General features: G+C 40.8%; 1 protein-coding gene across 1 annotated transcript in view; it reads left to right on the plus strand.

The window, feature by feature from the left end:
• The window catches only part of PIEZO2 (piezo type mechanosensitive ion channel component 2), a gene marked incomplete at both ends in the record, with an annotated part of 316,577 nt that overhangs the window by 163,518 nt on the left and 125,956 nt on the right, over window positions 1–27,103 (plus strand). Inside the window, one exon of the mRNA XM_082499215.1 lies at window positions 13,646–13,808. Within this exon, the coding sequence (XP_082355341.1) occupies window positions 13,646–13,808 (163 nt within the window). The remainder of the gene's footprint in view (window positions 1–13,645; window positions 13,809–27,103) is intronic.

A 27,103-nucleotide genomic window follows, 5' to 3' on the forward strand; every position in this document is an offset into this window, starting at 1 on the left:
TCCAGACCCAGGGGAGCTGGGTGGCTTTTGTACCTGTTTCATCTTTTGTTCTTTAAGAAAAGTCAACTTGGAAATATAGCCCACTTGGAAAAGTCTTTCAAACAAACCTAAAACTTACTTATTTGTCAGCATGGGTGAAGGTTGCTTTCATACATCATAGCGTTTCTCTAACAGCAGAGGAAAGAAGCCAAGCCAAATACTTTTATAAAGTTACTTTCCAATGCTTCCAACCCTGTGGATAGCTTTTGGGAAAGGGAATAATTTAATAGCTCAGGACAAAATAGGAATTAATATGGGCTTGTCCCATGCTTCCAGTCTTAAAAGTAGGTCTACTAGAGCAATTTGGATCAAAACAGAAATTCAAATTTTGCACCTTAGGACTATCTATAATTATAACAACTTTGTAATTCTGCATGTTAAATTAAGGGCAGACCTCACATACAGAAATAAGTTTAGGGGTGGGAACTGTTGGATTTTTAGCATGGAAATATAAAATCATAATTTTGGGGCCGGTGAAAATTTTGATTTCCAGACAGAATGTCAGTATCTATAATTTCTGAAAACTTATTTGTGGCCTGTTTGAAAAATGTGAATATTTTCCAATATGCCTTTATTTTTCCTGCCTGTAAAGAGGTGTCTGACACTAGATACACTCAGATGAAGATACCAAAGATATGTGTGTTTCAGTATGTAATATTGTTTCACAAGAAACAAAAAATAAATTTCCTTTCCCTTGCTACTTTTGCAAATATAAAGATACAGTCCCTGAAGTATTTTCATGGCTTTTCTGCTATTGTCAAACTTAAAGTAATAAATATATAAAAATTGGATGCCAAAACTAATCATGAATAGCTTTAAAGTGGAATGATTTAAAATTAATGTTATTTTTCTCCTGGTTTCTAACCTTTGAGAGTGAAGTTGTTTCACATTTCACAGCTTTTCTTCGTAGCTGTGAGGGCTGAAAATGGGTATGTGTATTCTTAGTAAGGAAAATTTGGTGACCCTCACAGTCACGTGGCTGCAAGAGGTGAAACTTTAGGAAAACATAGGATCCCCAGTAAAGCTTTGGCAACTATCAAGGTAATGTTTAAGCTTTGAAAGACTCTTTTGCAACACTAATAGTTTAACTACATCTCAGTCTTAAAACGGGAATCGTTTTAAGCTTCCTTGTCCCCCGTATGCTAGCCTGATTTCTGCACTGTGAGGATGAATTGAGCGACTGTTAGATATGTGATTCTGTAAACTGCAGCCAAGCGAACTGCCAGGGTGGAAATGGTAGTACAGCTTTTATATTTGTTCCATATTGCTGCAAGCGGCAGCACATCTGTCTTCTTCTGGGTCTGTCATCTCTTCTTCCCTCCCCTCCCACTGTCACTGCAGTGCCATAAAATTTCTTTCTTCTGTTTCAGCATGTAAAAGCCTACTTTGATTACTTTTTATTTATTTGCTGTCTTCCTGTAGCTTAAGTGTATGTGTGTGTTTGCCATCAGACTGCATCCCCCTGCTATGTGATGACATTGGCAAGTGATTGCACAAACGAAAGATTCATTGCTACAGCAGATGCAGTTGTGAATGAACAGTCAAATCAGCTGTAACTTTTAAATTAAAAACTCGTCAGTAAAGAGAATAAAGCACGTGAATGTAAAAAGCAAGGATAAGAAATGATACAGTCATATAAAAATGAAGCCTGGTACAATTCAAAGGGGAAGGAATACATTTATGGATTCCGTAATAGTATTCCTTCACATAATTTAATAATTTTCTTCCAGTTAATAAAGTTTTTTCAAGTAAAAGAATGATTTTTCTTTTTTTAAAGTAAAAGACTGATTAGGTCTATATCTAAAGCATGTTCTTTAGGATATACTAGTTGCAACAACCTAAAATACATTCGAAGTGTGGTCAAATACTGCTATTTTTGAGAGCTCTGGAACTGCTAAGAGTGACTAGAAGACTAAGAGAAATAAAATCAGGTATGTGAAGGCATTTTCTATATGCAAAAAAGAAAGTAGCTGCATGAACTGAAAATTTAAGTAGACTTTGTATTAAAAAGGAAGATTATTATTAAATGCTTTAGGCACATGGTGAGCTAATGTGAGAGAGTAAACGTGAATAATTAATCAGAAAAAAAAATAGAGGAAATGAGTGAGGTTTCTTTATTTCAGAAAATAACAGTTGTGTTGAAAAATTAATCTAACCGTGGAAGAGAGCTCCATAGTATAGGGTTTTTCCCATTTTTGTGACATGAGTAAATGTTCTGTACTGACTCTTCCAAGCAGCCAGTAAATATTCTTTTCCATATGCATCTGATGAGAAAAATGGAGCGGAGGTTAACACCCCCAGTTCACTGGGGACTCATGTGGCCTCTGCACACTGTCAGAACGCAAAGGAATATATACTGTTATTGTGAAATCTGGATGAATTATGGGAACTTATCGGGAAGCCAAGATTTCCCTTCATGGGCTACCATTCAGAGGAGAAAAAGACATGTGGGAGGAAAGAAGAGATGCAGGACTTGATGCATACATCTGCTCCAGTTCAGTGTTGCTAGAAATCAGATCAGTCTGCCCCCATATTTCATTTCCTTCTGTAATCTTGACCAATAATTTATAATTGGTATCAGCTGATCATCTGGCTCTCTCTTTCCATGGCAAAATGAGTGAGCAAAGAACTTTATCCTCCTACTCTTTACTGTCCAAGAGACGATAAAACTTTGAAAGACAAAGATCTCTATTAATTTTTAATGAAGTCTCTGAAAAATCCTCCTAGTCAATCTCTTTTCATTATTTCTGGTATGCCTTGTTTTTTTGGGAAACTGCTTTAGAAATACACGTGAGCTGAGAAACAGCTTTGTTAATCGCAGGCAACGTCATTAACAAGTTTTTAACTGGTGTATCGGCTTTCTTCAAGTCTGTATTCTAGGTGAAGGTGCTTGGAGAGGACCTCTGGAGGGCAGTTCCTGTGTCAGAAAGAACACATAAGCTGCCACATCCCTTTGCAAAATCATGCTCATAGAACAGATCCTCACCTCCACCTGGACCTTCAGTCCTCTCTCTGCTCTGGGACTTACTCTGGCAATGCTGATGTTCTGCAGAAGGGACCAGTATACAGTTACAACAGAAGGAGTTGGGGGGGCTTTTTATGCCATTCCCACTCCTGTCTCATTAGGAATGGTACAGGCTCTAACTTAGCAGCTTTGCATGGTGCATGCTTCAATTTTGTGCGTGTCTGCAAAACATTGGGCGCCCGTTCAGTTTAATATGGAATATTAATAATATGACCGTGTAAGGACAGTTTTAATTAGTGAGGAAAAAGAGGGTGATTCCTCTTGTTAGTATATTCAGTGAGAAGTCTGAAACCCAACAGGTCAAAACTGGATTATTTTTAGGGTAGAGAGCATTGCAGACTATGGCAGGAAGATGACAATAATTAAAATCAGTGCTTTCAGAAAAAAAGAGAGAGATTGTGCTGTACCTAGTATTTCCCGCTGTATTTAGCATTGGTGTGCCCTCACCTTGAATGCTGTGTGCAGTTCTGGGCCCCACAATTCAAGAAGGATGTGAAGATCCTTGAATGCATCCAGAGGAGGGCAACAAAGCTGGTGAAAGGGCTGGAAGGAACGTCCCATTAGAAGCGTCTGAGGACTCTGGGTTAGTCTAGTATGGAGGGAAGGAGGCTGAAGCATCACCTCATTGCTTTCTACAGCTTTCCAAGGAGAGGAAGCTGAGGGGGGAAGGTGCTGATCTCTTCTCCCTGGGATGCAGTGATAGGATGCGTGGGAATGGTTCAAAGCTGCGTCTATCAGGGGAGGTTTAGACAGGACATTAGGAAGTGTTTCTTTACTGAAAGGGTGTTCAAGCGCTGGAACAGGCTTCCTAGAGAGGTGGTCAATGCCCCAGGCCTGTCCGTGTTTCAGAGGCGTTTGGGCAATGCCCTTAATTCCATGCTTTAACTTTTGGTCAGGCAGTTGGACTAGATGATCATTGTAGGCCCTTTCCAACTGTTCTGTTCTATTCCATTCTGTTAGGAGACTTATATTTTCAAGAGGAGGAGCTGTGGAAGGGGGTCATTCAATCTAGCAAATGTTAGCAGAGCACAGTATGTCTGTTTTCATCCTGATGCTCCTCTGCCAGCCCCTTCCACAAGAGTGTTGTACTGGCTGTATATTTACGACAGGAGAATTCCCAAGTCCCGTAGTGGCAGCTTTTAGTCTTTTTTATGCATCACCGGTGGTTGAAAAAACAAAAAGACTTCATAATGCTCACAGGTGGGCTTTAGATAAAACCAGGGAGACAAATAAGAGATCATAAGGCACAGGGATGTCAATCAAATAGGTAAATTTACTTTCTGCTAAAAACTGCAGCCTGTGTGCAGTCAGCAACCCAATGGCATTAAAGGAGAATGAAACTTAAAGTTGAACAGGGGTATTTTTAATAACTTAATGAGAAAATAATCAATTTCTACTACATTGAAACCACAAGCTGAAAACTGGATGGTTGTTACTCTATGTAATTTCTAACAGCATGCTATGGTAGTCTAGGTACTTTGCAAAAAGAAGAGCAACCTCCTGTCACTTAGGTACCTACAGACTAATAGATGCTATGATGACAAGTAAAAGAGTATCATGAAATTAAAAGAAAGAAGTGATGGCAGAGCAATCTCTAACTGGGACTTCATAGTTACTAAGTGTTAGATTTTACGCCTCAGATATGTTCTCCTTCCCAACTGCAAGTAAGGAGAAATTTTCTCTGCGCTCAGACAATTTCCATGTAGAATTCTTGCACCTTTGAAGCACGTCGTTGTGTCGTGTTGCTCTGATGGTCTGGGCTGCCTCAGCAATGGCATAAGGTCCTCTTAGAAGTTGTCTCCATTCAGTAGGAATCTTAAGGACACTGTAGAGAGGTTGGTGCTGGTCTCTTCTCACAGGTAATTAATGACAGAACAAGAGGGAATGGCTTCAAGCTCCAACAGGGCAGATTTAGACTGAACATTAGGAAAGAATTTTTCACAGAAAGGGTGGTCGGGCATTGGAATAGACTGCCCAGGGAGGTGGTTGAGTCACCATCCCTGGATGCGTTTAAGAGACGTTTAGATGTGGTGTTGGGGGATATGGTGTAGGGGAGAACTTTGTAGAGTAGGGTAGATGGTGGGACTCGATGATCCCAAGGGTCTCTTCCAACCTAGACAATTCTATGATTCTATGATTTATCCAACTGTTTGCATTAGGTTTTTAGGTTGCTCGTTTCCTGCCACCCCTTGTGCTTATTTTCTTTTCAGCTGAATTAATTTTGGCTAACTTTTCTCATGCCATTTAACCTAGGGATTCAAAGGCAACGAACATCTGATAGAAGGTATTTTATGGCCTGCGTTGTTTGAGCACTTGAGTTGCGAGACTGTTGTCCGTGTTTTTCTTGGCACGGCCCAGCCTCCTGCAGCAGAGTGGTAGCTGGGAGCAATACAGTGGTAAACCCACCAGCAGCAGAATGTGAGCCAGTCTTTGTTTTAATCTGGAGAGCAATCAGCATTGCAATTAGCATCCAAAAACTCTCTAGGACGCATGCTTAACGGTTTGGCTTTGTGTTTTATTTTGTTTTTGTTGGGTTTTGTTCATGAATAAATCATGTGAGATCTCCAAATAGCAACTGGCACGTGAAACACAAGGAAGCCTGTGGCCGGTGGAGTACTAACGTACCATGTGCAGGGTCTGACCAGCCTGCTGCAACGTGCCGACAAAGGGCACCCAGCTTGGAGGTAAAAGCAGGAGCACTCGACTTCAGCTCCTTTTTGCCCCATTTGGATCTGAGCAATGGTGTCCTTTTCAATGCTCAGCCACAGTAAGAGTCTCCCATACTGGGAAAAGAGTTCCGCAGTTGCCTCCCACACCTGGGAGAGGCCTTTGGTGGCCGCACATCCCAGTCTCTGAGCGGATAGCCTCAAGCAGCGCAGGGAACTAGTCCTCTCCCCTCCCACATGTACATGGGGTGTTTGCCACCCAGGAGTTTTATCATATGCTCCATTTGCAGAAAAATAAGAAGCGACATCTCAGGGCCTTGGGACGTTTACTTTGCCACTGATTTCTACCAGTCTTCTTTTTCGACTTGATGCTGTAGAATTGACCAAAGCACACCAAGGGTAAATCAGGGTGTTTCTTTTGGCCGGTTTTAATGGAAATCAGCTGGAGGGTGAGGGGAGATGGTGCACACCTGCTCCTGATGGCTGGAGCCTGCTTCCCGCAATGCCCATGTGCTTTTGCCTCTAAGCCACTGGGATTTTCAGGCAGGTGACGGTGGGCAAGGTTAGACATTGTCTTCTGTCCTGTCCTTTGTGATGCTGTGAAGAGAAAGATGGGCGCATTCAAAGCAGGCAGAGGTAGACTGGGAGCTGTTTCGTGTGGAAGAATTGAGGGTCTTGGTGAATGGTCCCATCCCTGCAAATGTGGCTTTTGGATAGTTTTGAATTAGGAATGGGGCTGGGGGGGTGGAGGGGTCCCCCATGCACTCGCTGAAGTGCACTGGGCACTCCAGCTCGAACCGTGGCATTTCCTAGCGGTTGCATGCCTTTCCTCTGTGTCGGGGGTAATCTGGCTTTGTAAAATGACAGTAATTTACAATGTCGCTTGTTGTAATTGGGGGAAGTATTATTCCATCCTCATCTGCAGCTGACTGGAAAATCTAGACGTGTCTTTTACTTTCTGCGATTATAATATATGCTGGCTTTAGCATGAAATACAAACCAGTTTGAAATGCTGATCTGTTCATGCCCCAACCAGCGAAAGCTGCAGAGAGAGGGAGCAAATATGTTTTCAAGTAATCACTGCACGTCAGCCTGCTTCAGTCTTTACAGCACTTTCTTTTAGTCAGGAATATTGTGGAACATATGGATAGCTGTATGCCTTTATGTAAACACTTCGCTGTCGGTCACCAAGTATTTATGAGCATTATGGACAGATTTAACTGTGAATGTTTTGCAGTGATCAATGAATACTGAATCAGTGCTTTAGCCAAATCCCTATACAATGTGTGCGTAAGTGAGAAGCAGGTGAGAAGGGTACAGACTCACAACGGAAAGTCTCGTTGAAGATTTCAGACCAAAAGGCACCTACAGCTGAGGTGTCCTCAGGTCTCTTCCGCTCGCTTTGGCTCTGCCTCCGTCTGGGATCCCATTCCCATTTTGACCTGAAATAATTTGTGCTGCGGATGGGCTTGTCATTTCCACAGCGCCGCGGGGGCTGGCGCGCGCAGCGCCGTGGGTGTGGAGGGGAATGTGCTCACTTCCCCTTGGCTGTGCAACATCGGTCCTGCGCCACGTTTGGAGGGAGCTGCGGGACACGGGCAAAGCGAGCTGGATGTTGTGCTGTCACGAGTCTGGCAGTAGCACAGCTGAGCGCTTTGCGTGATAGCTGCTAAATCCCAGCTAAGTTTTATGTCTTCTGCGTGCTGCCCTGGGCAGGCTGGAATTTGCCCTTTCTTAGAAGATCAATGAACAACAAGAAACAGTGGCTGCTTTAAAAAAGAAAAATTGGCATGAGCCAGCATTTTACATATTGCACATATCCATAATTTCTTAACGTTGAATGTTTTATGCAAGCAACGAGGCACCAAAAACTTGGCAATGTGCATTTAGTTTCAAATAGCTGCTCTCACTCTGCATAGCAGTGTTTGGAAAGCAAATGTTTGGTTAATACGTGGTTAAGCACTTTTGCAATACAGAAAGTGTTCTTCATTGCAAGGTATCTTTCCTGAGAAAGCGAAGTGTACTTTTGGTTTTTGAATCCATGCAGACATAGTTTGTAAGTAGTGATTAAGATTTTACAAATACTTCAGGAGCCCTTTGAACTTGTATGTTGGGTAGGTCAGTGCATGCTAAATATTTTTATAAGTAGTTTTCTATGCATTTTTGCTTCCCTCTTCCTCCCACTCTTTCACTTTGCATGACCAAAAATCTCTCAAAGTGCAACTTCAGGTATTTTGGGTAAAACACACGGCATGCTCTACATGAACTGAGAGGACAGTCACATTAAGGCGGTGCAGGATTAAGAGTGAGCATGCACGGCCCTGTGGCTTTTAATATTAATATTGCTAAGTTTGTATTTTATTTTTGTAACGTCATTTATTTTCAGTTGGTGGGTGAGCATGAGATAAGGAAAGGACTAAAGGCAGACCTGCTGGTGCTCAGCAACTCGCATACTTTACCCTCAGTGGAAGTTCGCCCTGAAGGTCATATCAAGGTTGCCATGTGAACCAACATCACAGCTAGCTTGTCTTTTGAACCAGCAGGGACGAGTCATGCCAGCACGAATATAGACTGTGAGCGTTCTGTGTTCACTGAAGTGCTGGTTGTGGCTCAGACCAGGTCTGCAGACCTCAGACCCAGATAGGTGTGAGTTTCCCAGCGGAGGAAGTAGAGGCACACATTTCATCCTTAGATCAAACTGAGAGAGGACAAGGCGCCTCCTTAACTTCTCTCTGGCCGCAACCGTCCCCAAGACCCACTTCCAAGAGCAGGGATCAGCAAGCACATCTGTAAGGCAATCTGGTTTCTAGCCTTTGGTACCCTCAAAGATTGTACTATTTTTGGACCACAGAGAGGATGCTAGTGATAAACAAATGAATCTTTCACAGTACTGCATAGCACCTGTGTGATACTGCCAGCCCACGTTTCCAGGGGAGCATGCTTGTGATTCTTCGGTCTGATTTGCCTCCAATTTAAGTGATTACAGTTGCAGATGAAGATCATGGGAATGCATCTATGGTGATGCATAAATTACTCTGAAATATTAGGTCCACTTGGAAATACCAGATGTCTCACAGTGACCAAACAGGATGAATGGAAAGTATTAGCATCTATGCATCTTTTCCTTAGTTTGTCACCTGTAAACTGTTAATACCGTGTTAACTAATTGAGGTTTTATTAAATCAATTAATTAGGAAGTAAACAGGTGCTATAGAAAAACCCTGAGGGGAGAAAAGAAAAAATACTATAGTACGCAGTGAATAAGGCTTCTGAGAATTTTTTTAAACTATGATAAAAAATAAAATTTAAAATGCTTTGTTTACCCAGTATTTAATACAAAATCAAACTTTTTACAGGGCTTTAATCTGGAGGCATTGTTTGATTTATGGTTTAACATAAGCTCAATATTATGATATATTGCTGATGCTGCATTACTTTGAGTTCTGCTTAAGAAAGACTGGTTGTTCTTTTTTCCCCATTTTTATTTTGTCTGTTTGTAACAAAATACTAAATATTTAGAGTTTGAAGACTATTGTTTTTCATTCTGTTTGTGGACTATTTTATATGTTATTATGCATGTTGCTTTACGCATGTGTTACTTTATATTTTACTTTTTTTGTGTTGAAGCCATTGAAATTTGAATTCAAATAGCTCTGCTGCTTTTCTGATTTTATTCTGTAAGCCTGAAATAAAGAGGAAGGTAATGTGTCTGCCATTCTAAAGAAACGAAATCAGACCAGGTCACTGTTTACCAAAGCTTTGTGCATTCAGTAGAAGATGAATAATTCTAATTTGTGAGAAATAGTTATTCTAGAAAGGAAAAAAAAAATGAAAATTCTTTTTTCAGAGAACTCAAATCCTGATTTCTAGAGCACCGAGCAAGAACGTAATGTTTAAATTGTGCTGGCTCTTTGCTTCTTCAAGGCATTTGTTTTTTGTTTGACTGCTAGTGAGTGTACATGAAGTAAGAGAGGAGTTTTAACCTGTATGTCCGCAGCTAACTCTATTCTCAGTGCAGATAAACTGGGAAATTTTGCTCAATAGTTTCTTTAGCACCAGTCAACTTCGGAAATGAAGCAGGGTCACACGGTCCTAGCAAAATTCTGTATAAACACAGAAAATAAAGATGATCTTTTTCTAAAGTAGTTTAAGTTTAAAACAACAGGGGAACACAGATTGACTGATGAGGAAACTGCTGTACTAGGGGTCTGTTGATATGATAAAAGTTTCACATATTGACGCAAAAGTTGTAAAATCCTTTTTGTCCTACAAAATTTATTTTTGTTACAGAGGAACTCTTGCAACCCTAACTGTAGTAGTCCCTTGTTTTAAGAAATGTGTGCAATGTCATTTACTTGGTGAAGGGAAGGTAAGAAAACATTTCAAACCCCTAATCTTTTTTTCGGGGGGAGAGAGGGTCCTGTTTACTTCTGCATCCTGTGAGAAAGAACAAAAGAGGACGACAATCATTCTAAAGCTGCTGTTTACAGTAATTACATTTCAGAGCATATTTCTGGCTGATTTATAAGCTTCAGTCAGAGGTATCTGTTACAATTAAAGTTGCCCTGTAGGTAGATTATTTAGTTCAGGTGAATAAATGATGCTGTACTAGCGGTAGATCAAGGGCTATGACCAATTCATCGTACGCTGTGATTCCTGCAGGGATTAAGAAAAAAAGCTTTTTCTCTAGATCTCTTGAATAAGTTTCCTGTGCTTCTGTTTCAACTTCGTCATTAGAGAGCCTCTTTTGGAGCAAAGAGCACAATGCATAGACTGTTATTAAATGCAAAATATGACCATGTGTGAATGCGCAAATAAAGTGAGAAATGTTTGTGGAATGATTGCAGTATTTACCATTCTTTTTTGTACTGCCAGAGATAACAAGTGGGAATAACTGATTTTTGTTTTAGCTGTTGCTGTGAAAAACTGGGGAGCAAATTGCTTCGGGTCGAATGAAGCAGTTTATTATTCTGCTTTATAGAAGAATATACGTTTCTCTGTTTTCAAGCGATCTTTTGTTTCCTTTTTAATTATCACGCTGAGGTCAATTTGTTTTCCTTTTCACGGGGAGATGGGGACAGCATACATTTGTGACTGGTTTTGGTGAATACACTATTCATGTGCAGAATTTTTCCCTGCTCTGTGGTTAAGTATCACTGTTCAGGCTCTGAACTGTACGTTACATCTTTCACAACAACATGCTAAATGATTTATTTTGAAAGACCAGAAGCACTTGGTTTGGGTTAGTGGAAAGAAACGTGAGCCGCAACAGAGGCAGTGCTCCCGCAGGGATCTCCCCTTGTTCTGGGGAGTGGGATACGCAAAGGAAGACCCAGCGTGGCTCCACGGGAGTACAATGTGAGGAAGGAGAACCTGGTGCGACTAAGAAGCGCTGGTATTTCAAAGCTACCACCTTTTAATTTGTTCACGTGTGACTGGTTGAATCTGATGGACTTGTGCTTTAAGTTAAGAAGTGATGCAAAATTAATTTAGATGGGACTCTCAAAAAATCTCAGAAGTATTACATAGAAGTAGTCTGAAAACAGAAAAGTCTCAGAAGTATTACATAGAAGTAGTCTGATCCATTTTTCAATATGAGACTAGCAAATTTATCCTGTTCTTACACTAACACTGGATTCAGGGGTTTTTTTCAACTCTTTCTAAATAACGCCTGAGTGCTACTTTCAGAATCAAGAATTCAGATTTTGTTGCCACTTATTCAGTAAAACCGCTTTAATAGGCAGGTTTCAGTGTAGCGATCAGGATGAGTGAAACTAATTCATTATTGTTATTGTGAATCCTGGGCACGCTGTTGTTGGGGATTAGGTGGCAGTAAGAGCCACGATACTGCAAAATGAGCTGACACGTGTCAAGCCTGCATTTTCTGTAATGTTAAACAGATCGGCTATGCTGTCATGTGCCAGTTGACTCTACAGCATCCTTTCCTTGAAGCAGCAGCGCAAGAAACATGCAAGAAATCCAGCAAGGACTTTGCCATCTAACTCTTTTGGAAGTCTTACAATGACTGACTTAATTTACTTCTCTGCTTCAGTACAACTTGAAGCCATTAGCAAAAAATTTTCAAGCTACTTAGCTGCCGTATAGTGCATGACCATTCAGAGTTAATCTCTAACAGCAAAGAGCATCAGAGGAGGAAGTTTTCTGGTTGTGTGATTGCATTTTTTTTTTTTTTTCCTTTTACAAGAAGCTGCAATTTCAAATCTTAAATTCTCTTCCTTAGGCAGCACCTTGTCAGTTTATTCTGTGTCTATGTCTGAGCATGGGAAGAAGAACTAGAGCTTGAATTTTCCCTCTCCTGTTTTGAAACAATTCAGTAGTACTTCTGGGCCCATTTCATAATGGTGCTACAGGACAGTATGCCACAGACCTGGACATTGGTCCCTGCTCCCCGTGATACACTCATTTGTACCTGTCGAAACAAACATTAAAGCTAGTTTTCCACTCACTTACCTTACTCCCACTTTGGGCATGTGTTATTTTGCAAGATACGGGGCAGTGGAAAACCTGGGTCAGCAGCAGCGATGGAAATGTAGGATTTGATCTCGGACATACGAGCAGGCCAACAAGATTCCTGACAGTGGTTGTATTGTAATCCCATTAGAGACTTTTTAGATCCTCTAGATCTGCAGTTAATCGCAGCAGTTGCAGGTAACTCCTTCACAAATAGATTTTTTTAGGCTTCAAACCTGCTAGTGTTCTGATAAAGAAAGGCCAGAGGTGATCTCTTCTTTTGCATCTGTAAAACAACCTGTCCGGGTTTTCTACCAGTTCAGACTGTGAAGAGCTGGTCTAGCGCGCTCACCGATGCCCAAGGAGCTGTACAGATGCCTCTCCTGCACTCAAAACTGGTTATGGACATAAAGCCCTATAAAAAGGAATTAGAATTAAAATTGTAGCTGCATATGTAAAATGTGTTAACTTCAAGACTGGCAGGTATATGCTGTACACTTTCAAATAATTAAGGTTATATCCTCTCATTAATAGTTTAAAAGTTCAGTAAGTCCATGCAGCAGCTTACTAAACTGTTCACTGTGCCACTAAATCTGAATCCAAGCCCTCCGTTTTTCCAGTGAACCAAATTCAGACACCGCATCCAAAGCCATAAAGTCATATTTCCCAGCCTAAACAATTAAATGTGCACAATGAAGCAGTGCAGGTTTTTTTCTACATAAAATTCATCCAGCCTTACAAATCTTTTGGAGGAGAAGAAAGGTTTTCTTGGCGGGGACCGAACGCTTTAATTAGTATTTAAATATTTGTACTTAAATATTAGTACTGAAATACCCAAAAAGGTATTTAAGAAATCTGGTTGAATAAAACGTATTAACAGTTAACATAATAAAACATATTAAAATGTTACAGACTTTCTGGTTATTCCTCTGTGTGCCAAGAATGATTAGGGCACACTTAGGGGTAACATGAATGCTATCTTGTCTTTGTTGACCTCCCTGGTGGAGCTGGATGCTGTTGTCTGCAAAGGACGCCAGTAAAGGGATTGTGATTTATACACATGGATCTTCTAGGAACTCAACTGAAGTCTTTCGTGTTGAATTTGAAGGTTGGTCCTGTGTTGCTCTCCACGAGATGGATTCAGAATTGGGTTAATCAAAATTCTAAGTACCACTGGAATATGAGTATGTGAACTCCCAGTGAAAAATCACTTCTTCTGGACTTCTGGAGAGCAAAAATCTCTGTCTGTCTAGAGTTCCTTGATCATCTTTGTATTTCCCGTATTGTGAAGCTTTCTTATTACTGGGGTTTTGGGGTTTTTAATTTGCCTTGAGCTTACTTTCTGTTCCAGTTGAAAATGTCATTAGAAGTAACAAATGTTTCTTTGTTTTTTTTTTTTTTTTTTTTGTTTTGTTTTGTTTTGTTTTTTTTTCATCCCATACAGTGTGAAAGGAGCAGATGCTGGCAACGTGATCAGACTATTTGTACCAGATATTGGGATGTTCATTGCTAGTCTGACAATATGGCTCATCTGCCGCAACATGTTTCAGAAGCCAGTAACCGAGGATGCAGCACAGTGCAACATGCAATTTGAAAATGAGGAAATGGTATCAAATACACATTTCTATCTGTATGGCTTTTAGCTAATAGTGAGCTTTGACATTCCTGTCTGAGATGTTTTCTGAAATGGTTTCATGAGCACGGAGTATGTTAAGAAGTGAACTTACTTTCAGGAAACTAACAATTGTTTTTAAAGTGGAAAAGCTACAGTTGTTATTTTCTTGAGAAAACAAAGCAGAATACGAAAAGTGGTAGATATGCTACTGAATTTTTCAAATCATTTTGAGTTAAGAAATGGTCATGACAATCGGTCACAAGTTGTTTCTTCACCAGAGCTGCTGGTTAATTCTGACAGGGTTGTTTTGCTACATACATTGCTCAGTTTCTTCGATAGCGTCCGTATTTCCAAACTTGTTATCCAAGAATACCAGCAGCATCTGAGCGATTATCAGAAAAGACTCTTAGGAGAAGGGAGGAGACACTGTGTATTATGTTCATGGAAGCAGTTACCTAAAACTGCGGTCATGCTGAGTGAACTTGAAGATAATTTGGGGGAATGGCTTAGCTGGAAGTGTTGATGTTTGCTGTGTATTTTACTAGTGGGAAGAAGAATGCCAGAGATACCAAATGCAGAAAAATCCACAGAAAGAGGGGAACAATTTTATAATTTGAAAAGCCGCAGTGAGAATGTAGTCCAGGGTGCACGGAAGTTCCTACTACTAATCTTAACATGTTTTTTATCAGACTGTCTAGCACGCCGTGGGTCTCATATTCTGTCTTGTTTTACATAGGGGTGGAATGTTTTTTTCTTTACTCTCAAAACTTCATTTTTAAGGGAGACAGTTGCAACTTGCCCATTTCAATTGCACTTTGAAGTGAGTAAAGTATTTAGGGGGATCAGCTGCCCATTTTGGTGCCACTATAGGGAGGAAAAAAATGCCTCTCTGCATGTTGCCGTGTTGTCTGGATTGTGGTATTGCCAGAAGCCGGTCAAGTTTCTAGCACATGCGAGATCTGTGTCAGGACTGTGCTTTATACTCGGTTGCTTGTAATTCTTATGGGCTCTCCTGGCAGCTGAGGGTTGCCTGAAGATCGGAGTTTTTAACTACACATTGGAGGATACGTAGGCCTCGGGCTGATGAGCGTACGCAAGGTTTTGCTGTGTCTCCTGCAAGCTGGTTTTATCAGCTTTAAATCTGCTTTATCGTTGGAGCTGTGCAAAATGGATTTAGCAGCAGGCTACGATCTGGGGCTATACCCATAAAGGGAGATGTTTGAAGTATTAAGAAGTGTGGCTCATTGGCGTGTTTTGTGTTCAGGCCGTCTCTCTTAAAAGAGTTGGATTTTACCAAAGTGGGCTCTAACAGACTTCTTTGAAGCGCAGAGCGTAGCTTTAAATTGGATTGGTCCTAGACTGGCTACCTCAAGGCAATCCACCAATGCAACTAAGTGGGCCAGAATATTCCACAAAGGAGGAGCATGAGGGAGAAGAAAGAGCAAACTTTGACTGCAAAGAAGTATTGATACTGGACGAATGGAAATCTGCGTAAATATATTTTACTTCTTCACATCACAACCCAGTAAATATTGTTTATGCTCTGTAAATGGTGTGTATTATAGATTATCTGGTGAACTCAGCAGCTGTGTTCAGATGGAGTGACACCCGAAACTCCCAGGAAATTTTTTTAAAAAGGGGTAATAGTTACTGTCACGTGAGGTGAACCCCAGCGCTTTAAGGAATTGTGATCTTCAGAGCTGAAATGATGAATTTGCATCAGAATAACCTGCTTGTTTTTTTAAAGACGGAGTGAAATGGGGAGTGGAAAATTAAATACTATTAAACATATTTTTCCAACTTCAGCTTTCTCTTTGTAGGTGTCTGCACATAACATCCTGGAATCATTTCTGCTAGTTAGGAGGAGGCTGCAGAAGCAGCTGAATCTGCTAGGAATATGTATTTGGCAAGACTGACTGCAAGGAACCTAATGCATATGCAGAGCATGCAGCTGAGTGTCTGAATTTGGGAGAATATTGGCATGATCTAAAATGAGTCCAAACTGTGGGTTTCACATGGTAATTTTCATTTCTTCCTTGGTAGAGTCCACTGGAAAAGGGAAATCTAAGTAAGCGATCCGTTTGAATTCTGCGTTAGCTGACTGATGCCTGTGGCTGTGTGTTGGTGCCGCTCTCTACTGATGCTGTAACTCCATTGAATTAGAAAATGCAAACTGAGTTGCAGCAAGAACTGTCCTACAGACAAATGCTTCAGGAGAGGTGCTGAGCTTGGTACTGTGCCTCCAAAGGAGATAGTCCTGGGTTTGTTAGACCAGCCACTTAGCCAATTCCAGAGTTGCAGAACTTTTGCTCAGGGTCCCTGCCACCAGCCATCAGAGATTCGTGGGACGAGATTTTGTTAAGAATGCATCAGCTGGTTTGAACTGGCTCAACAGAACCATAAGAGAGGTGACTTTTCAGATTGAGAGATGCCTAGCTACAGGTGGCTCTACAAATCACAAAATCAGCGCTGTGACTTCCAGGCAAAAGCAGAGAGTTTGTCTTGCAGCTTTACCTTTTTGCATGAGTTTATATACATTGAGCAATTCTCAGACCTCTTTGCTTTTGGGGAGAGTGAAATACTATGGAAATAGGCTTAATCAAAAAAAGAAAGGTTAATCTATCTACTCCTTCCAAAATTTATGTGTGAGAAAACCTGTTAAATAATTGGTTTAATATTTCTAAAAGCGACCTTTTCAAAGCTCTGTGTGAATCCATCACATTTCAGTTGTTATATGGGTATGCTGAAAAAATGCCTGGAGTTGAGTAGCAGTTTGTGATACTCAATTTTGTACTGTACTTTGTCATGGCAGTAGCCTCCAGAAACCAGCTGGATGGATTGGATTGCCCGTGCTTTGAGATGCAATTCAAAACAAGAACAAGTATCGTAATCCAAATTAAGGACAACAAAGATTCATTGAAAAATGAATGTCCTTCTTCATTAAACTGCATCCAACTTTAAGGGAAACAGATCTCCATCAGAAAAGTGTATTCTACAGAACAGAACTGGAGGAGGAGGCTGTAAGGTAGTGAGAGACTCAATTATTTGTAAGTAACGCTATCCCAGGAATAAGCAAAGAGTGTGGTTTTAATTAACAGTGAGTCATGAAGTAGGAAGGTCTGCCAGATACCAGGCTGCAGTCCAACTCATTACCACCCCTAAATGGTTGCACACTTGGAGCAAACGTGTCTGCAGGCCTTTTTTATTAGGGCTCAGAAAATTTAAAGCAGGTGAATTCAGCTGGAGACAGGCCCAGATTGCAAATGCCGAAAAGCACAATGCGAGTCACAAGGTGTAAAAGGTGGAAGAAAATAAAAAAGAACAGTTAACTCCCAGCTGCAGCTGGAAGTATGGCATTTTTGATTTGGTGCAGATGGTGATTTGTATGCCAAAATGCAGATACAGTATATACAGTCTGATAGGTATTAGAAAGGAAGTAGCTTTTATTTTGAGACTGTGGGTGAATCGCCTAATATTGCAAGTGACAGCGGGGGGGAGGAATATGCTTCTGAGACTGCACAACCTAAACTTTAGAAGAGGTGTTGATCTTAATTGAAATACACACTTGTAGTCTTCAATGCAACTTCCTCCCACGGCACTTGCTGCCTTGCCCATTCAAGCTTATTTCTCATCCATGCTCTTCTAGAAAGCAAATGGGACCACTGGGTCTGTACTTTGTCCCATAATCTGAGGCAAGCTTGATCCCAGAGCCTCCACCCCTCCTCTTTTCTGCGGAAGACAGAGATTTGTTTGGGATCTTAAAAAGAAAAAAAAGAAAAAGAAAAAGAGGAAATTGTTTTAAAATAAACTAAGGCTTGGGAAGAATCTGAGGAGAGCTTGGCTTGGAGTCGAGATATTGGAATGCAGTCAGGAGGACCAGCATGGTTCTCACTTTGGCTACAAACTTGGTTTGTGTCCTCGAGCCTATTACTTCATCTGTCTCTCGGCTTCTGTGTCCCTTGGCAAATAGGAACAGGCATAATGCTCAGTTTCCTAGATTTGTCTTTCTAAACAGCGATAGGGCTGTTTGCCCTACGCCTACATCGGGCACGTAGTACATCGAGAGCTCTCTTTTAGTCCAGGACTCCAAGTGTGACTGCAAAACATACAGGACAGAGTAGACAGATAGACTCTGAGAGTCTATACACACATCTTGTGCCTTGTCAAAGGCCTTCCTCATCTAGAAATTGCCCATTTAGATGAGTGTTCTCATCCTAAAAGTAGTTGGTACTTGCTGGATAAGATCAATAAGCAAGAAAGGAAATACCCTTTTTCCCCATCTCCAACGTTACAATTTATCCTGATCTCTCCTAGTGAGAGACTGGCTTTAATCCTAAAACATGTGGTTTCAAATCCCTTCCAAAAAGTGTTGTTAATTATAGCTACTCTGAATAATCTTGTTAAACATATAATTATCCAGACCCTTTTAAAACCTCATTAATTTCTTGGCTTTGGTGGCATCATGAAGCAAGGACTTCCACAATTTAATAAGTGCTCTCTGATTTTATTTTAAATTTAACACCCTTTAATTTTATGGAAGGTCCCTTGTATTACATGTTATAAAACGGAGTGAGATGGTATAAAGGAAATCAAGCGTATTTATTATCTTGCATATTTGTCCTTTTAAAGGTAAGCAATCCCTGTTCTTTTTTCCATTTCTTTTGTTTCCGTTACTTTTTTCTGAACCAGCTATAGTTCTGCAATATTCTCCTGAGCTACAGGGAATATCAATGCCTCCGCATTTCAGGCAAGGTCTTATTGTTGATTTGAGTGATGGTATTGTGACATTCATTGTTAGATTCAGCAATGGTTGGGCTGGACATCTAGTAGTGTATCACCTACCTGGACATCCCGTAAATTGTGAATAATTAATTCAGCTTAGAGCACAGCTCTGAGAAAGACCTGATGTCCCTGTCCTTGTAGTTGCTAACACCTTGCCAATTTTCTCTCCTTCATATGTGGAGATCTCCTTTGAGCTGTTTACAGTGGTGCCCATGACCCTGTCTAGATGGCCATCCCATTTCTCTTTAAGCCTTGAACGGGTATATTTTTCCTGAGATTATTTATTGTTTTGTGTTTATCTTCATTTAATTTTCTTTGACCAGTATCAAACATGCACCTGGCTTCATTAGCTCTCACTGACATGGGACCCGCTGATCTTGACTTCTCTAAACTTCTTCCTGTGTGCAACTTCTGTTCCTTCGATATTTGTGTCTTTTTGGAGATAGCAAATGATGCCTACTGTGGAAAACACTGTGGAAAACACTACAGGTGGTAAAGAGGGAAAACAAACTTCTCAAGGGGGGTTGGATCTTCTTGGCTTCTTTTAGCTTCCTTATACACCTCTTTTTTTCCTCGTCTTTTTTCTTTTCATTGGCATCTCTATTTAGCACGACATTTGATTATCTTTTGTCATTGGTTATAAATATTTCATTGGTTTGAAATTTCTTTTCATCTGGAGAACTGGTCCAAACCCAGCTGGTCTTAGCGTGCTTTGAACGTGATGTTCTTGTTTAAAGAGAGTAGGTGAGGCTTCCTTATCGCTTTGCTTGCAATGCTTGTAGTGGTGAAGTTTGCCAGACCTTACCCAGCTGCCTCCCTCACTAACAATTCTAATGCATCTCATCTTAACAAGGGTCAAAAGTTTACAAGTTACATTAGCTTCTTGGTTTGATGCACATGTCTTTGGATAAGTCTTAACACAAATATGTAATTATACTACAACAGTGCCTCAGCTACATAATGTTACATAGTGCGATACATTATGCATTATGAAGTGCCGATAACCTGTTCAGCGTGAAACTTTAGCATGCACCTGTCCTGTTTTGGTTAGAAACATGACAGATGTGTGATGAAATTCTTGTGGCAGCTCTTCACTGGGCTTACTTTTTTTTGTTTGTTTGTTTGCTTGTCTAACAGTCCTCAATTCCAAATTTTGAGATGCGGAGTTGATAACCATGAGATCAAAATACTGGCATATTATTGCCTTCGGACAGCCTAGGTGATGAATAACACAGTACAGGAAGGAATCTCTTGAATCGCGGAATTCGGTCTGCTGCTGTTGCAGGAGCTGTGTCACACGGTTCCCTCTGGAAGGTAGAAAGCGCCATCTTGAAAACAGGGCAATTTTTCTTTATCCCATTTCTCCTGACAGAACCTGTTCTGTAATTTTGCTTTTTTGGTGGGTAGAAAACCGCTGATTTTGATTGTACATGTATTCATAACTGCATTGTAACCCTTTTAGTTCTTCTGCTCTTTTGATTGAATATATACTGTTTCCTTCTCTAGCATTTATTTCTCTGATATTTTGGGAGAAACCCCCCATATTTATTCAAAGTCTGTTCTCCAAGAAAAAAGAAGGCAAGTAATTTTGGATCCTCTTGTAGATTAGATTTTCCATTCTCCTGTTCATCCCAGTAATCTGTGGCTCTTCAGGGTGATACTGGAGAAGTACCCAAGCCGCTCATGTATGAGCTGAGGCAATGCTGCAAATAACCGCTGCATTCCAGTTGGGCTATTTTTCGTGCTTCTTAGCAAGAAGGATAATGGCACAATGTGTATAGTTCTTGGTGCAGGAATTAGTCCATATGGGTGCTGTGCTGTTTCACATACCTGCACTAGCTCATTTAGAGCGCATACTGAATTGTGCCTTGAAGTCATAACCCAAATCTTCCTATTTCCTCTTCACTAAAAAAACGTGTTTAACCTTCTCTGGCCAAACCACCGAACTCTGCCTGTGAGTTCCCTTCTCTTTTGCATTTGGGTTATATGCTTGACAGCTTTTTGAAGTCAAGATGTGAAACTGTATTTCCATATCAGCCAAGTGAGTCTTTTACTGAAATCACTTGGTGTTTGCTCAGGTGTGGTAGGTACATTGGGAAGTGAAATAATCTTTGGCCCTCTCGGTACAATATCTATTGTATACAGGATTTAATGAGTTGCCTTCCTGTTATCCTGCTTCAGAACTGTGCTTGGCTTTATTCATTTTTTATTTTTCATTTCCTCTGAATTGCTAAATGCCTCTGTCCCTATATGCTTCCAGTAAATAGCTGATACTTTTTTGTAATGAATGACACTTTTTTTCGCAGATTTTACTGTGGAAGTGTATGTCATTCATTACTATCAAACACTGCAAGCACATTCAGAGTTATTTCTGAAGTACTTCCCTGATGAATTTATCTAATACTGTTTAGGCATTTAATCCAAGGTTTAGCACACTTTAGATCTATCAGTGATAAAACTTTTAATTAAGAACTATAGGACTTCAAGTTGATTTAGGATTTTTCTTTTCAATGGTTCAGTTGTGCAGTATAAATTTTAGAATACTGTTTAAATTCCAAAATGCCTCTATCTCATTAATTTCACACCTACCAAAATGTTCATTGCAGTTGTCTCACACTTGATGAGTTCAGCTCATTTAGCAGGGTCTTCCCTCAAGTCACCCAGTGCCTGGAGTATAGAGCGCTGAGCTCTGAGAGTGGGTTTCTTTTTCTGTCCTGGCTTGCAGTCTGCAGCCCTCCCTCCATGTGCACCCTCTGTGCATGTGTAGAGTGGTGTTGCCCTTAGGCTTTGCGCAAACCCCTCTGAGCTCCCTTTGAACACCACCTGTATCTCATGCAAGATGACCTTGAAGAAGGTGCTTTTGCTGGGCAGCCCCATTTCTGTAGAGCTCAACTAGAATGACATGTGGGAATTGTTGGTGTGGAAGTTTGTGTAGCTATTCTGTGTCACAAGCAGCAGGGAAATCCACGCCTTGCACGCTGACACTTTCAGAAGAACTGTGGAGTTCTTCAATTTCTTGCAAAATTGGAAATTCCATAAATGATTACCTTAACGTGGTTTAGTATTGACTGCAGGTTAAAACTACAGTCATATATATCCCATTAAGGGCTTGCAGTTCCTTTGATGATCAAACAAGTAGCAGTTAAATTTCTTTTCCAGCTTTTGTACTCACAGCTGGGTCTGTCTAAAGAATATTGTGTTGTTTTGATTCATTTTTCTGTATGCATTTTCATGGTATGTGCTGCTCCTGAAGGCAGATAGGTAATGAATTCTTCCTACTCCTGTAACTGTCTCATTTCTAAAGAAAAAGGATCTTTTTTTTTGGAGGGGGGGAAGGCTTTTTGAGCAAGCTGGAAAATAGGAACTCGGTCATGTTATGATATGTTCCGTCTAGATTGAATGCACCAGTTCAGGCACTCTGGAGGAAACTGAAATAAAACAATGTGATAGGCAAGAGAGAGTCTATTTCTATAATTCTGCTGGCACTAACGCGGTTGAATCAAATAGCTTGTCTCATACGATTCCTAAACGCAGCTGTTCAATGTAAGCATTAAGGTTTTTAAAATGAAAAAGCCCAGAAATTTGGGCATAGTAACAGCTTGAACAGGCTTGTTAAAGACGTCTAATAAATTGCGTCTGTGCACGTTCAAGCTAATCTAGATCTTGAAAGCACTTCTCTGCTATCACCAGCAATAAACAGCAGGGTCTGCCGCAAGGTCCAGCTCTGCCCTCCTGCCGAACCCCTGTACCTGTAGCTGTTTGGGTAAGGCTGCTGCGGATGTTCCCTGGAAGGAGCAGGCTCTGGCGAGCGGCTGGGTGCTGGGGTGAGCCCTCCACCCCAGAGGGCAATTCAGAAGGGACAAGAACGTTTTAAAATCAGGGAACTCGCACGCTGCTCCGCAGGAGGTTGGTTCGGGCTCTCCTTCGCAGAGGTACTTCGCAGAGCACAGCCACGTGACGAGCAGGCTGCCCTGGGAGCGTGGCCGTGCTGCCGTGCAGTCTCATTGCAGGTCGCGTTTCTGCCACCTGCAATCCAGACCCTTGGAAAACACAAAGGGTTGTCTCGACATTGAGTTCGATAATGAGGCTCATCGCTGCATCTCTCGCAACTTTTTTAATGCCCGCACAATACACGGATAAATCGATAAGTTGAGCTGACACGGCAGGATCCGTTTAACCTTTGTTAAAAATTCTAGAAGCAACATGTTAAAAACATGTAAGTTGGTGAACGTCACGTAACTGTATGTTTTTCTCAGGCTTATTTTTCATTTTCTCACTCCTCTGTTTGTTTCCTGGTTCTGCCTGGGAGGAAATGTCAAAATACTGCAAAAGAGGCTATTTGTGCAGCATTTACGAGCCAACTGGAAGGAGGAAGCACCTGAACTCTCATGAGAACTTATTCTTGTGAGCTTAGCAGCGCACGCTTGAGAGGTCTCGATAATTAATGCAATGCATTCACAGGGATGGGAGTTGTGTCCATTCTGAGACTTGTATATCCTTAGTTATAACAATGCCGGTTAGTTAAATTTTGTTGCTTTCATTATGTAAATTTTTGAAGAGTTTCATTCATGTCTTCTCTAGAATCAAAAAGTCAATAAATGAGCACATTTGTGTTTACATACACAATACCATTAAATGTAGGTACAAAGCAAGGAGTGTTCTGAAGCAAGAATGGGGTTTAGGTTGGTGTTAAGGCTTCCAGTTAGTAAATTCGTCTCTGGGACTAGAGGATATCTTTGTGCAGTAGTGTTTATACTGTACCAGATGAAACATTGAAAAGTTGGATGTTAATAAAGCAGCCCCCAAAATAGCTAATGGACATTCTGGCCCTGGCCACAATAGTAGCTGCCATGGCTGCCACAGAGGCTGTAGTGTTTCCTTGCCTGTTCTCTATCTCAATTTGGCAGTTTAAAAAAGTGTTGTACAATAAATACTCCCGGGACTTCCACACGATGGCTGAAAAGCCTAAACTGCGTGTAGTTTGTTTATAGAAAGTCCTGGAGCCCTGCTCTGCAGAGCAAAGGTCATGGAAACACATGTTTATGGCTTCACAAATGCTCTATACTCCTTGAACGGAGAAGTTTATTTGATTTAATCAGCATCCACAGGGATCCTGTAATTGCATAATAAGTAATTTATTATGGAACTAAAAGTATTTTTCTAACTGTAGTGTATGTAGCATGGGTTTGTAGCTTTACACTAATCCACATAGTAAAAAGAGCTTTGCAAGAGAGCCTGACTGGAGTGCTGGTGTTCTGTGATGAGCGTGGACTTGCACGGCTATTTAATCATCAGAAAGTGTTAAAACAACAGGCACATTATCACCATGTTGGATGTAAAAACTGTTCACTGTTTGCTTGCCTTCAGCAGTTTGAAGCGCTCAATGTGAGAAACTGGAAAGCTGTCGCAGATAATCCAGTTGGTGGGCGGTGAACATGAGGGTGAGGGAATCCAAAGTTTGTCTTTTTGACATACACTGGAACGTGGCCTTTCAGCTACTTCGGGAAAGGAACGTGGCCTTCCAGCTACTTGACTTCACCTTGGATACTGAATTACAAACAGATATGTTTGCACGCAAAAAAAATATCAAAACTACTATAGTTGTTTAGTTGTCATAGTCTTTTCACTGAAATAATCACTGACTGGGTCATGAATGACACCACCGGGAGGTAGACAGAATAAGACTAAAGACTGAAGTATCATCCTTAAAAGCACTTGCAGGTAGGGAACGGAGATGCAGAAGCTAACCCACCTCTTCCAGGGAGCATGCTGGTGCAAAGCCCTGGTCTCTGAAACCAGGCAGTCCTTGCACAGCCTTATTGTTGATAATTCAGGCTGTACTGAAAAGTTCCCAGACGGTATACATCTGTCCTGAAAAAGCTTATGGGACTGCAGGTTATGCCTGTTGTTGATGATCAGGTTTTCCCGTTTGCTAGCTTGTCTTAAACTGAGGAGAGCGGTTGAAGAACCCCAACTCCAAACACAGATTTGTAGTTTTAGAAGGAAAACTTGAGAAATCAGTTTGGTATTTGCTGAGGTTCAGAATGCTGAATGCAGAATGCTTTTCTTCCAATAGCCTATGACCTTAGTAACACCAGAAGTAGGTTGTTCTGCATTTCGTGTGAGTGTTTGTGAGGTCCCAACTTTTTTGTGGAACTTGGAATTCATATTTTCATATCTAAATAAAAGTGGAAATACAAGAAAAGTTAATTTCTCTGGTAACTCATCAACTTGCAAGCTTTTAGCTATGCTTAAAGTGTGTAAGCCTCAGTCCATGGAAATTTTGGACCATCATCTCCTTCTCAGTTGTATCCTGGTCCAGTGAAATATCCTCTTCCGTAGTGCTTCTCCATAGGCATGCTGTGTCATACGTGTCAGTACTAGATTATTAATACTGAACTCTTAAGACAAAATGAAGCCTAAAAGTCCTTCAGATCAATGAAGCACGAGTGATTAGTCTGGTCAAGTTAAAAAATTACGGTCCTAGTTACCATGATAGGAAAAAGCAAAGACACATTGTGAGGAGATCAATGTGTGAAACTGGGCATTTGGCACCTGAAGTGAGGGAGGCAGGTGGGGTGAAGAGCCAGAAAGGATATGAAGTCCCACCTTTCATTAGGCTCTTTTTATGCAGTTTTCTTACTTCTGTGTCCTCTTTTTATTTTGTTGTTTGAATGTATTGTGTATTTTCCTCCAATTTATACTTAAAGATATTTTCATTGTGTTCATTTTTCCCTCAAGAACATTTTCTGCTTCTGCATGGTAACATTTTGTTATTTTCTTTTGTGACTCTTCAGACTTTTCTTTCCTGTTCCTGCATATGTATAATTAAGTGCTATCTCAGCAATTTAGACATAACTCCCATTCAGCTTAAGCTGTAATAAATGTATGAACCCTGTCTTCATGTTCAACATAGATTCGTGGTACTCATGGAGATATGAGTCCTGTCAGTCTCCCGTGGACTTATTTATTTTGAAATTATTCCTGTACATTTTTTTGTAAGTAATTCCGCATTTTAATACACATTGTCTTTAGCAAATTGAAAGCACTAGCTGAAGACACAAGGGTCTCCTTCTCACAGATCCGTGGGTAGTAGGCGTGCCATTTCATAACCTTTAAATGCCCAAGAGTCTCACTCATTCTCTTTTATTTGGGATATGAACACTATGGAAAGTTTCACTGTTCACTGGTCATATTAAGCTGAAGGCACAGAGCACTAGAGCCAGTCCAGGAGGAGCAGGATTGAGCCCCAAAGGACTAGATGAGGAGCAGGTTCATCTAGTAATTACAGCACAAGCAGAAGTGATCATAGCTTTTGCCCTTTGTATGGCTTTCAACTGTGGCAGAAGGTAGAGCATAATGTATCGTTCAGCCTACTGTCGGCATTGTTTCTGAATATTTAAGTCGCTCCTGTTTAGGTGGGAGCTCAGATATGAGCAGCCGCGATGAACAGACACAATGCCTCTTTGTGCCGCGTGGCCCGAAATGTGATGACTGCGTGTTTGGGCTGCCATCTCCTCTCCATTATTTTGCATCAGGATCTGATAATGCGTATGTTGAGAGCTCTGTAAGTGAATGGTGACAATAAGAAAGCAATTGAAATGCTAGTGTACTCCATTTATAATGGGTATAGCTGGTGAAATAGCCAGATAGGTCCAAGAGAAAGGTAGAGTTCCCTACTGTATTTAATACGTATTTCATTGTCTGTAAAATATATACTCTTGAGAATAAGCAGGCTTTTTCTGGGCATTCACAACATTGTTAATGCTCCAAAGTAAGAGGAGAAAGTTGGCACCAAGCTTGGCGGTGTAATGAAGGAACCCACAGGGAATTTTGTTCCCTTTGGGAATACACGTAACAAGATGTTTCTGAAGAGTTTGGTTAAGTAGGTTGAAAGTTCAGCTGTTCTTACTGCAGTCTTATCTGTCAGTGTGGAATTTTTTGCTCCCAAAGTTCACCAATAAATATAAAACTGCTATTCTGATGAAAAATACCAATAGTCTCTCTTTCTCACTTTCTCACACAGAGATACTGCTTGGCCAGAACATTAGCTAATACAAGTTCAGATTAGTGCCAAAGAAGTTATGCCTTATTACACCAAGCGAGAACCTGGCTCAAAACTATTACTTTTTTTTTTTTTAATATGCCCTTACATGTCTGTGAATGACTAATTTTTCCATAAATTGTATCTCTGGGTGGGCCTCCTGCTAATCCTGCAGATTCTCACCGTGGGTTGATGATTTAGTCTGCATCACTCAATAGCTGTGTATGTCTTCTGGTCTCCAAGATACGATGGAGACTTGATGGTGAAGGTCACTGCCAAATCCTAACAAACTGCTCAAGTATGAGGGGCCTTTGCACGTTTCCTTCTTCTCCTTTTTCCATTGTAGAGTTCTAAGCCACTGGTCTCATTTCCCCTGCTAAGTTGTTGCAGATCACTCAAGCTTTCAATACTTCTTTCTTGCTCGCTTTTTCTCCTTTTCTTTCACCATCGGCCAATCTCAC

This window comes from Vanellus vanellus (assembly GCF_965231255.1).
Source record: "Vanellus vanellus genome assembly, chromosome: 2".
NCBI lineage: Eukaryota > Metazoa > Chordata > Aves > Charadriiformes > Charadriidae > Vanellus > Vanellus vanellus.